The sequence below is a fragment of the Cetorhinus maximus genome, chromosome 7 (genome assembly GCF_964194155.1).
Source record: "Cetorhinus maximus chromosome 7, sCetMax3.hap1.1, whole genome shotgun sequence".
Taxonomy (NCBI): Eukaryota; Metazoa; Chordata; class Chondrichthyes; order Lamniformes; family Cetorhinidae; genus Cetorhinus; species Cetorhinus maximus.
This window is the reverse complement of record NC_135885.1, coordinates 17,800,989-17,813,480: the sequence shown is the minus strand read 5'-3', so window position 1 is coordinate 17,813,480 and position 12,492 is coordinate 17,800,989. Positions and strand designations below refer to the sequence as shown.

The following is a 12,492-nucleotide window of genomic DNA, read 5'->3' as shown; positions in this document are numbered from 1 at the left end:
GTACACCAGTCGCTGAAGGTAGTCATGCAGATGCAGCAGGTGGTAAAGAAGGCAAATGGTATTTTGGCCTTCCTAGCCAGAGGATTCGAGTACAGGAGCAGGGATGTCTCACTGCAATTGTACAGGGCCTTGGTGAGACCACACCTGGAATAGTGTGCGCAGTTTTGGTCTCCTTATCTGAGGAAGGATGTTCTTGCCATAGAGGGAGTGCAGCGAAGGTTTACCAGGCTGATTCCTGGGATGGCGGGACATATGAGGAGAGATTGAGTCGGTTAGGATTATATTTGCTGAAGTTCAGAAGAATGAGGGGGATCTCATAGAAACTTATAACATTTTAACAGGACTAGACAGGGTAGATGCAGGAAGGATATTCCCCATGGTGGGGGAGTCCAGAACCAGGGGTCACAGTCTGAGGATACGTGGTAGACCATTTAGGACTGAGATGAGGAGAAATTTCTTCACCTAGAGAGTGGTGAGCCTGTGGAATTCACTACCACAAAAAGTAGTTGAGGCCAAACAGTGTATGTTTTCAAGAAGGAGTTAGATATAGCTCTTGGGGCGAAAGGGATCAAAGGATATGGAGAAAAAGCGGGAGCAGGCTATTGAGTTGGATGATCAGCCGTGATGAATGGTGGAGCAGGCTCGAAGGGCCGAATGCCCTACTCCTGCTCCTATTTTCTATGTATGTTTCTATCAAAGCCAGTAAAGGACCAAGTGAATTGCCTGATCCATCGGTTGAGCAGGGAGTAAAATGTCTGTTACATTTGTGATCCATTTTAAACTTTCTTATTCTAGGTTATTTTGACTTTTGATCACTAACGTGGCTTCATCCCAACTCCACAAACATTAAGTCTATCCTTACCTTAAGCTTTCATCCAGCTTTTAGTAACATGCTTGAGAAAATGAACAGTAAACCTGCTTTTATTTGCTTTTAAGTATGGACTAAGTTCTGCCTCCATAAAGTCTTACTTCAGTCTTCTAGAGTGGCAGAGTTTATAATCAGGCCTCAGTTTTAGGTTTATAATGCTAAGTGAATTTATTAAACTATGAACAAGGGAATGATCTGACAGTGACGTAATAGTGCATTTTTACAGTAGGGCCTTTTAACTGAAGCAGGCAGAATAATAAAAGATCATAGCTTAAACTAATAATTTACAAATGATATTTTAATAAAAAGGGATAAATTTCCAACTTGTCATCTGGGCATAAAACTGGTATTGTGAATCAGCCACATATTATTGAAACTGCCTGATTTTAATTCCAGGTGCAACAGTTCTGAAGTCCTGTTCTCCAGGGCTAAATGGTGGATCACTCTGTTCCCATCAGACACACATATGATGCTGGATGTCAACCGAGTAGTCAGCAACTGCAACTCTAGTCTCTTCTCTGCACAGCAATCTGGAATGAAACTTGAACCCAGATCTTGCGATTCACAGACAAGAATTCTATCACTGCAGTAATGCAGACCAAACTATGATACTTGCATGAGCTGATTAGTAGATGCACCTGAGTGGTACTGGATATTCTCAACTGTGCAGCTTTATATTTTATATTTACTTTTATATTTTCATCTCGTACAACTGAGGTAAAGGGCAGTTTCTAAACTGTATATTGTGCAAAGGGATGTTGCTTTGCTGCTCACAAAGTATTTCGCTGGTGCATAATAATGGAAGAAGAACAAAACTGCTGATGGCTGGCATCCTAATTAGTCCTGCAGAACACAGAGCAATCTAGGCGGCTTTGTGCACTAGTCACGACAACAATCTCAGACTGCATAAAAGTGTTATCTGGTGTGAAGCAAACAGTTAAGGAGGAGTAAAACAACATAGCTGAGGTGCAAAGGTCTGCCCAAGAATAGGTTACAGCTTTTTCAAGTTTTATGAATTGGCACCAAGAGATTAAATTGGAGCTTAAGGATACACAATTGTATATAATCAGGAAAAGGGTTTTTAATTAATCTATCTTGGGAAGAGAATAATAATGTGAATTTTTAAAGTGACAAATTAATAATGACAGGACAGTGCAATAATTTCAATTCCCTTGTTGCTCAGTACAGGAACCACATCACTTTTAAAAGCAGAATCAGTACTGTATCAAATACCCCAAAATGGGAGTATCTGGTAATGCTTTGTGTCAGCCATGGCTCAGTGTTAGCACACTTGTCTCTGACGATTGTGACTACACTTCAAAAGTGCGTCATTGGCTATAAAGTGCTTTGGGATGTCCTGAGATTGTGAAAGTCCTTTTCCTAAGAAGTTGGTGCATTACAGCCATTTAAAAACTTAAAAGTCAATTACTCTTTTACTTTCCCCCACCCTAAGCTTTAAGAAGCCCCTGTAAGTCACCCAATTTTAGGGTGGGCGGAAGGTAGATTTTGTATATTTAAAAAGAGGTTTTAAAGGTGAATTGTTTCTGTACTTGGATCATGTGTTACCTTGGAGATCATGTCTGAATGCAGATGATTCATATAGAAAAGTATATGCAGTAGCCAAGACTTCAATAAAAAGTTATTTTCTAAAATTCTGGAAAAAAATGGCACCATTACAATATTGGTTAATGTTTTTTGTAGTGAATTTCAAAATGTACATTTCACAGGTTCTCCAAATTGTCTGTTGTAATTCTGAAATGACTAATTAAAAGGCCAGAAAATTTATCCAGATGATCACTGTTATACCAGTGCCGTTATTTTCCTTACCTCGGTGAGCGTTTTGCACCGGAAGGCCTGGGTTGTCTTTGCTTTCCAGGTTCTGAAGCAGCTGCATTGACTTGCCAGCCATGATAATTTGCTTTAGCACTGGTTTTAGGAAGGAGACCATTGTGTGCTGTTTACTGGAGTTTTCTTGATCGATGCTGCAACTGCTGCCTGCACCATCAGCTATATTTTCATTAATCCCAGTCTTTTCAGATACACTGTACAATGTGCAAGTAGAATGCCAGAAATCCCTATGATTCACTGGGACATCCTTGTTCCTAGCATGCAAAACAACAATATGAATAGACTAGAAAAACAAAGACCTAGCATTTTACAGGCAGAGCTCCAGTGCTTCACTGCCATTTTATAGCATCTGTGATTAGTACAATATTCAAGTTAAATAAGTTTCCTGCAATATTATTTGAACCCTGTTGTATATCTACCCTCACCATCTGTTAAATACCAATGAATAGGAGGCAAAAATTGTGGTCTATGTACTTACCCCTGATTATAATGCCATCATCCTTCAATAAGTATATGCCTAACATTTTACAATTGGTTGTAGCACTACTTAACATTTGTAATTCCCCCGCAAGAAAGACCTTCATGCATTGGCCAAATGCCATAGACTAAGGTGGTAGACTAAGGTGGTGTTCTTAAAGCATCAGATGATTTTAAACTTCATTTGGAGCTATAGAAGTTATAGCAAAAATGAGGCCATTCAACCTAGCTAGTCTGTACTGGCTCTTTTCTAAAGCAATCCTTTCTGAAGAGTTTTGGAGAGAACAAGTGCAGTCAAAACATAAAGATTAGTTTTGTACATATATTTGCAGCCATCAGTAGGCCACTTCATTGTGAAAGGAAATAATAAATTAGACATCTTTCCCTTTTCATTGTCCTTGTCCTAAATCTCCTCCCCACCCCCCCACTCCACCAGCATGAAAGCCTTGTATGCTTAGTGATTTTGGACAGTTTCAGCTTTGTTCACTTTCTGATTTCCACCATCACTGAATTGGCTGACACTGCCAGTAACTTGTTCTCTCCTCATAGCCCTGTATCTTCCCCTACTTCAAATACTTAATCGATTTTTCCTTAAAAACTGTATTGATTCCCGCCTAACTGCTCCCTGTGGAAAATCATTCCGGGCTCCAACATTTCGCCTTAAGAGACATTTTTTTTATCAATTCCTCAGTCGGAGGTAATAATCTTTCTATATTTACTCCATCAAAACCCTTTAAATTTGTTTGTTTTTTTAAAGTTAGCCTTCTCTAACAGTGGAAATAGTCCCATTATCTCAAGTGTCTATAGTTTCTTGTTCTTGGAATTATTCTGGGATCTACAGCACATGCCCTTCCTGGTTTTAAAACCCCTTCGATAAAGGGGTGTTTAAACTGCATGCCTAGCATCAGCCTAATCATTGCTACATACAAATTTATCATTACCACTCTACTCTTATCATTTCATTTATAAAACCCAAAATGCTATTGCCCTTTTATTTTTTACTCTTTCATCTAGATGCCCCTCCTTCCTGGGAATTATGTATTTGAACATTTGGTGCCATTATTCACTTCACTCACACCCTTCAACATCTTTCCATTCCACGTATTTCGTTTTCCTTCTCAAAATACATTACTTTCCAATTCTCCACATTAAATCACATTTGCCACCCGTCTGTCTGTTTGTTCTACTATCCTGTCTATATCTTTTACCATCCTCCTCAATGTCTGACAAACCCTCTACTTTTGTGCCTATCCATCAGCAACAAATTTCAACAACGTGGGCATGCTTGCATTCAAATAATCTATATATGTTCTGTGACCAAAACTGGGCCCATCAATGATTTGTGGGGCACATGACTGCTATGTCTTCTCCAATTTCTATGTATTAATTGCTATGGGTTGCTGAAAATCAACTGCAGGCACTGTCAACCAATTCACTGGTGGTGGAAACCAGGAAGTGAACAAAGCTGAAACTGCCCAAAATCACCAAGCATACAAGGCTTTCATGGTGGTGGGAAAGTGGGGAGGGGTGGGGAAGGTTGAGGACAAGGAGAATGGAAAAGGAAAGATGTTTAATTTATTCTTTCCTTTGACAATGAAGTGCCCTATTGATGGCTGCAAATGTATGTATAAAACTAATCTTTATGTTTTGACTGCACATTAACCTTTTTAATCATCTGTATTCATCATTCTTCTAAATTTGAATTTTTTTCCAAAGAAAAAACAATGTCTTTCCTCTTGCCAATTTTCTTACTTCCTCTCCAGAAAGCACTGAATCCTGACCAAAATGAAATTTGACAAGAGACTTCTAATCTTCTAATATCTTGGCCAAATAGACATTATTCATGTCTCAATGATAATCTGTCATGAATGCTTTAACAACAGTTCAGTTGCAGGAGGTAGCACAATGTATCTCAAATCTATTCACACCTGACAATAACTTGCACTTTCAGAAAGAGGGGTGGTGGAGGGGACAGTACTTGGAGAGCAATCAGAAATGGCAATTCTGGATACATTTCTCAGCCTATTTAAATTGTACACCAAAGTAATCAAAGCCAAGAAATAAAAAAACGATTCATAATTTTGTTATTATTGCACCTTTGGATAATGAATTCTTTTGCAGGGTCAGACAGATTTCCATGTACTATCCACTCATCCACAATTTCTAGATAAGGCCTTATAGTTTCTACCCATAAAGAAAAGAGAAGTGATACCTGCAGAGAGAGAAAAAGAGAGGGAGTTAGAAATAGTTAAAGCTCAAGGTAAAAAAGTTAGTCTCACAATTAATTCCCATGGCCCTATTTCTGTTCCCATCAAAATTAAAATCAACTTTTCTCTTCTCATTCACTCTTTTCCCACCAAGTCACTTGGCTAAGCTTCAAAACTCCCGATGTGATGAGTTTTACCATTGAATGCCACCACCTTCCCTATCATGTATGCGTAAACAATTGGGCACACTGGTCACACTGTTAAAGATCCCTGGCCATTAAATCATTGTAACTGCCCATGAGTGACCATTGATAACTCAGCCTTAGATTTAATTTTACTAATATTGGGGTAATGCACCTTGCTACTGCTTACTAATGCATCAAATGAAATTGGAATGTACAAATGTGAACCTGTGTCAATCTTTCAGATGCTGTGCCACAAAAATGTATTGTTATCAGATCATCCATGAGCATTCAATTTCATTAACATATCTCTAATGTATTAAATGGCTTTTTTTCTAAATAATAACCATTATAACTTTTGAGATTTTTAACAATTTTAATTTTTATCATGCCTTTTATGTAATAAAACTTCCAAAATTTTGCATAGGAGCAAAATCAGACATAATCTGACATCAAGTTACATAAGGAGATATTGGAACACGTGAAAAAAAGCTAATCAAAAAAGGGAGTTTTTAAAAGGAGTATTTTAATGGAAAAGAGAAAGGAAAGGAAAGGGCAGGCAGATTTTGGGAGGGAATCCCAGAGGGAACAAAAATCACTTGGACAGAAAAGCACCAGCTCCAATTGATCCTCAACTTCACTACATTTCAGAAAGACACTCCCCAAGATAAATAAAATGCCACTCAAATTAACAAAAAAAAGTTTCCTGATGCCAGTGTGGTACTATAGCATTCCTAACAGAAATGAGGGGGCAGGTAGGGAAAAATAGTAAACTGATTGGTATATGGAATCAACTATTTCTGATAACTATTACATGAACTCTTTTAGAAATGCATTTCTGCGGATGGGGACAGGTTGGAATTCAGATAACCTGCTGTCTAAGCTCACAATCAACGTGCCCTCTTTTTTTTGTAGTGCACTGCCAAGCGTGCGGGCTCTTTAAATTCTTTTTCAGAGCCATATCTACGTGGTAACTTAAAAAGGATGACTTGTGCGCAGCCTGCACCAGAACTAGCCGCACAGCTTAGAGAGAACATGGCTCACAATTACAAAAAAATCAAATCAACTTGTTGATGAGAGCTACTGTTGTCTAAAGACCATCCCCCAACCTACCCCTGTCACTTAATGGTTCAACCACTTTCAAAAAAGGAAGAGAAAACTGTGCAAAAAAGAACCAATAAAGCAAAATTGTGAACATTTAATCTTTTGATAGTATTAATAAAATTAGGTTTCCACTCAACACCCCAGTCCCACACACTGAATTATGCTTCTTAGCATTGACGCCATAAAAGATGCACTCACCGTCTGCTCAGCGGCTTCTCCTACACTGTCATATTCAATAATAGCTTTATACAGAGTATTCAACAGATGAGAAGCCCTGATTACATTTGGAGTATCAGGTGGAACTTCTGCTATTCCTGTACTGAATACTTTATGAAGTATCTTAAGCTGAGACAATCGAGGAGCTAGTTTCTCAAGTACTGCTGCTAGGGTCACCGTCTCATCTTAAAAAGAAAAAAAAATAAGTTTAATCAATAAGTGTCAGAACTGTAAGAAAAAATTGTATAGCCCTTTACCATCAGCAAGTAGTTAGGAAGTTAGTGAACCAAACTCTACCAAGAAATGAATTCTTACATGCATGTTTTCACAAGACATTAAACAATCCTAAGAATAAGATTTAGACACCCTAACAAATTATTTTAATACTCAATATTAAGTGATGTCAGTAATGCATATTTGCACAGGACATAAATGACCTAAAGGCCCCTGTTTGAATGCTGAAAAACATCATAATGCACAGCCCATCCCAGCTCATTCAAAAGCAACTGGCTACCGAGCACCATTGGCTGACCCTGTTGAAATCTTCACTGATAAAAACAATATTTTAGCCAGCTCCCTCAGGCAGGGCATTTATACAAATGCCACACGAGTCCAAGCCTTCAATCACAAGAAGGGGAACAATGGGGAAAATGTAAATTTTAAACAAAGAATAATATTTTTCTCTACTGTGCGCCTCCTTAATATTAGCTAAACAGTCAAGATGCAGAGTCCCATAACAGCAGCTATCCAGCAATCATCCTTATTCCTTCTTAAAATACTTTAAAACAATTCCCAAACTCCCCAGTACACTACTGGAATAAACATGCAAAGTAAGGCATTTAGATTTCAGATCATGGAAGATAGATTGAACCAGAAATAATAATAAAATCAGTCAATAAGCTCTAGTGGCAGAGCTATTGAGTTTCAGGCAATAACATTTATGTGAATACTATATAAGACAGTTTTCCAGATGAAATACCACTGAAGTGTCAGAGAATTGTGAGGGGAGGAAAAGACATAGATTTCTAACTTTGTTAGCTGCATATGAAGCGGCAATAACAATAATGGAGTTGCCAGAATACCAGTGCCAAAGCTTCAGACTAGTTTTCTCATTACAGAGCTTGACATTATAAAAATTTAATTTCCTGGAACTCTGCAACTTGTACAGTGTAGCATGAGAATAAACAATTACCGACTGGAGCAAGGCTAACGATGCTTGCATTCAGCTGGGGGAAATCATGCTCATCATTATAATGAAGCACAATTCGTCCAAGTTTTTCTCTGCTCCTGCATCAATTCTGAGGGACATCTGTTGGGCATCTCCTGCTGTCACTCCAATTCTGAGACTGTATGTATGTCAGAAAATCGCATATCTGCAAGCATCTAGCCTTTCACACAGCTACTGAGTAGTGTGTTGGGTGGAGGATGATAATTGTAACAAGAAAAATTATTTGTAAAAAAAATTACAAGTTAAGGAAAGTGTTTTAAGCATGCCAACATTTTGAATACCTTTAGTTATCATGCACTTTTCAATGCTGACAAGTTCCTCCTTGAAGTTCATAAAATATTTATGCAGGGCCCACACAAAAGACTGGTACGTCCGGAAGGGGGGCTCAGTAAACTTTTTACATGTGGGTAAGATTCCAGGTGGGCAACTTTCAGAGCTGTGTCCAATAACTTCATCCATGAACTTTTGTAGTCGAAACACAACTTGCCCGTATGCGGCTATCTGTTCCAGTACTGCTTTAAGGCAATTCTACAAAAAAGAAAAAAAATTTAGCCCACTTTTTGGAGGAAGCACACAACCTCAATCACCATATTTGCTGATCACACTTGTTTCAATTTGCTGATGCACCAGCATTAAACCCAGAATAGAACCCTTACATTTCAGCAGACTTCCATGATTCCCGCCTACTCGGTTAAAGGAGCACTAAAAAACTTAAGATGTTTGAATAAGAATGTCCTCAAAAGAATCTCAAAATTGAGCAATTATCTCTTGTCATAAGTAAATACAGACAAATAATTAACCTGGTCAGTGCAGTACATTTCATAGTTAGAATATCCTACTAACACAAATACACAAAAAATATACAATGCCCCATTTTTAGAACTAGAGATGGTTTAAGTAAGTTATATTTATATTTGTGGGTGTTAGGAATGAGTTTGGCTTCAAGTTTAAGATTAATTTGTATTTCTGTATTTGTGTTAAGAAAGGGAGAACTTGAGTTTTAGTTTCACTTTTTAATTTTTAATTTTTATGACCCTTGAAGGGCAGTTAAAACAAACACATGGTAGAAAAAAACTAAAACAAAAACAGAACTACCTGGCAAAACTCAGCAGGTCTGGCAGCATCGGTGGAAAAGAAAAGAGTCGACGTTTCGAGACCTCACGACCCTTCAACAGAACTGAGTATAGTTAGGAGAGGGGTGAAATATAAGCTGGTTTAAGGTGGGCGGGGAGAGAGAGAAGTTGAGGGGGGTGGGGGGTGGGGGTTTGTAGGGACAAGCAAGCAGTGATAGGAGCAGATAATCAAAAGATGTCACAGACAAAAGGATCAAAGAGGTGTTGAAAGTGGTGATATTATCTAAGAAAATGTGCTAATTAAGAATGGATGGCAGGACACTCAAGGTACAGCTCTAGTGGGGGTGAGGTGGAAATACTGACAAGGTATTAGTTGTAGATTTTAAAATAATGGAAATAGGTGGGAAAAGAAAAATCTATATAAATTATTGAAAAAAACAAAAGGGAGGGAGAAGAAACGGGGTGGGGATGGGGGGAGGGAGCTTAAGATCTAAAGTTGTTGAATTCAATATTCAGCCCGGAAGGCTGTAAAGTGCCTAGTCGGAAGATGAGGTGCTGTTCCTCCAGTTTGCGTTGGGCTTCACTGGAACAATGCAGCAAGCCAAGGACAGACATGTGGGCAAGAGAGCCGCCCACCTTAAACCAGCTTATATTTCACCCCTCTCCTAACTATACTCAGTTCTGTTGAAGGGTCGTGAGGACTCGAAACGTCGACTCTTTTCTTCTCCACCGATGCTGCCAGACCTGCTGAGTTTTTCTAGATAATTCTGTTTTTGTTTTGGATTTCCAGCATCCGCAGTAGTTTTTTGTTTTTATCTCTGTAGAAAAAAACTATGCTGTTCCCTGACAACAGGGGTCTAGAGAGAGTGGGACCACACACATACAAAGAACCAGAAAGCAGTTTGAGTTCAGTTGGTCAGGTGAAGGAAGCAGCTTAATTCTCTCTCTAGCTGACATACTATTAGACTGCTGAGGAGAATAAGTCTAAGAATCTTAGATGAGTTGCCCTGAAGTTAAAGTAACAGTGAATGTCAAGTGAGTTCTGGATCTCAAGGGAGAAACCAAGTTATCAGCAGTCTACTGGGAGAGGGGACTGTAGGTCCTAACGGAAAGAGAAAGGCCCGCGAAGCCCTTTAAGTTAAGTCAAAGGACAAGGACAGGAATCTGGAAAAGGTCCTGCTAAGTGAAGTCAAGAGTGAGGAGCAGAGAAAGGCTCCAAGCTTAAAGAGGGAAAGCTGCAGGACGCAGACTTAAAGCAAAACAAGCTTGCGAGAAGCCAGAAGATCCAAGGAGGCAGCCGAAGGTCTGTAACTCTTTACTATGGGCATGTGAAGCAGTAGTGTTCTGTTGGCATGGCTGAGCATTTCAGAGAGAGTGCGCGGAAGGCAAAGCTGGAATGCATGTGGCAATCTAGGGGAGGGGAACATCAGAAGGAGAGTTCGAAACCCTGAAGGTTTCTGAGAGAAAGCAAAGTTTGGGAGATTATTCCAAAGCGTGTTCTTCGAGAGTGGAGATTGGAAACCCTCATGTGAAAGATGGAGTTCAGTGAGACCAGTTGGCTTACGGTGTGACAAGCATCTGTCGGAGTAGGCGGTGGGGGAGTTTATGACGGATCCATAGCATCTGTTTGGGGTGGCATTTGTCACTTGGTTTCTGAGTGTGGTGTGCCTGACCACAGATCCCCTAATAGGTTACATGGGCTGTGTACTTACTGTGAACATTAGAGTATAAAATAGCTTTTTTAACTTGTGTTATCCTTACAAAGTTGTATAAATCTTGTAAAGGTATAGCTGTGGGTGGAGTATTATACTATAGTTCATTTTTTCTTGTTTAATAAATGTTTTATTCTTTTGTTAAAAGTTCATCAGCTAACTTCTGTGACTCTGTTCAGTAGCTGCCCTCCAAATTTCTAAACAAAAAATAAAAGTTAGGATCTATCAGACTGGGTTCCACCCTGGAATCTGACTTGTCCAGTAGTAACATCAGCTGGGATCATAACACCATCTATTAAATGGTGTGAGCTGATGCTGCACTCTAGCTATTTATTATTAATGCAAAATACTCAGGAGACAAAAACAACAGAAAAAAAAAATAGGCTTCAGGAAAAATGCTGGAAAATTCCTTCCAATTCCACAAGGTAACCAAGCAATCTGCCTCCTGTGACAGATCACTAGACATATTGAGTGCCCCAGTTTCTCCCCAAATACACATGCCAACCAAATTAAAATATCGGCAAATAAGAAATGTAAGTACAATTACAATAGTCGTTCGGACTTTGTATGCCAAAGTTGACTTTCAACTAACTGCATTTCCACCAAATAACGGACTTAGTTCAAAATCTTCAATGGACACGAAACAGCATAAGATTTTAAGTCCAAATTGTTTACACAGGACATTTACCTCATAGCTCACTGCACTTCAAAAGCTTTGAGATGCACTGACATGATAAAGCACTGTAAATACAAATATTATAAAATTGGACATGATAAATTGCACATGCAAATAGTATATATAATACTGCATAGTTTGAATTTGTCTTTCAACATAGTGAAGTACCCTCTGCTAGTTATGAATGGAAGAGCAACAATAACTTATATTTGTATAGCATCTTTAAGGTAGTAAAACGTCCCAAGGCACTTCTCAGGAGTGTAACAAAACAAAATGACACTGAGTCACATAAGGGCTTAAGGTGTGTCTTAAAAGAGGAAGGCAAGGTAGATAGGCAGAGAGATTTAGGAAGAGTATTCCAAAACTTAGTGCCTAGGCAGCTGAAATGGACAGCCACCAATGGCAGAGATTAAAATCTGGGGCGCTCAAAAGCGCAGATGTCTCAGAGGGTTGTAGGGCTGAAGAAGGTTACAGGGATAGAGAGGGGTGGGGCCATGGAAAGATTTAAAACAAGGATGAGAATGTTAAAATCAAGATGTTGCTTGCCCAGGACCAAGATAAGTTCCCGACCATAAGGGTGATAGATGAACGGATCTTGGTGCGGCTTATGACATGGGCAGCATAGTTTTGGACAACCTTAAGTTTAGAGGGTAGAATGTGGGAGACCAGCCAGCAGAGCATTGGAACAGTCAAGTCTGGAGGTAACAAAAGGTGGGTTTCAGCAGCTGATGAGCTGAGACAGCAGTGAAGTTACGCAGGTAGAATAGGTGGTCTTGGTGATTAGCAGCATTGAACTAAGAAGAAAAATAAAAATATCATGCCCAATTATTTTGTACCATAGTGAACTTTTAAAAGCAAGTTTATCTATTAGAACTAAAGACAATACTAGATTAGAGTTTCA

At 39.0% G+C, this 12,492-nt stretch overlaps 2 protein-coding genes across 3 annotated transcripts in view; one reads left to right on the top strand and one right to left on the bottom strand.

Moving 5' to 3' along the window:
* Positions 1-12,492, top strand: part of LOC144682622 (PI-PLC X domain-containing protein 1-like) — a 705,325-nt gene that overhangs the window by 229,720 nt on the left and 463,113 nt on the right. The window lies entirely within an intron of this gene.
* Positions 1-12,492, bottom strand: part of tubgcp5 (tubulin gamma complex component 5) — a 66,397-nt gene that overhangs the window by 30,265 nt on the left and 23,640 nt on the right. For both annotated transcript variants that reach the window (XM_078545118.1, XM_078545119.1), the window contains exons 10-13: positions 8,412-8,658; positions 6,885-7,087; positions 5,290-5,405; positions 2,696-2,970 (exon numbers count right to left, since the gene is read on the bottom strand). In XM_078545118.1, coding sequence (XP_078401244.1) covers positions 2,696-2,970; positions 5,290-5,405; positions 6,885-7,087; positions 8,412-8,658 — 841 coding nt within the window. The remainder of the gene's footprint in view (positions 1-2,695; positions 2,971-5,289; positions 5,406-6,884; positions 7,088-8,411; positions 8,659-12,492) is intronic.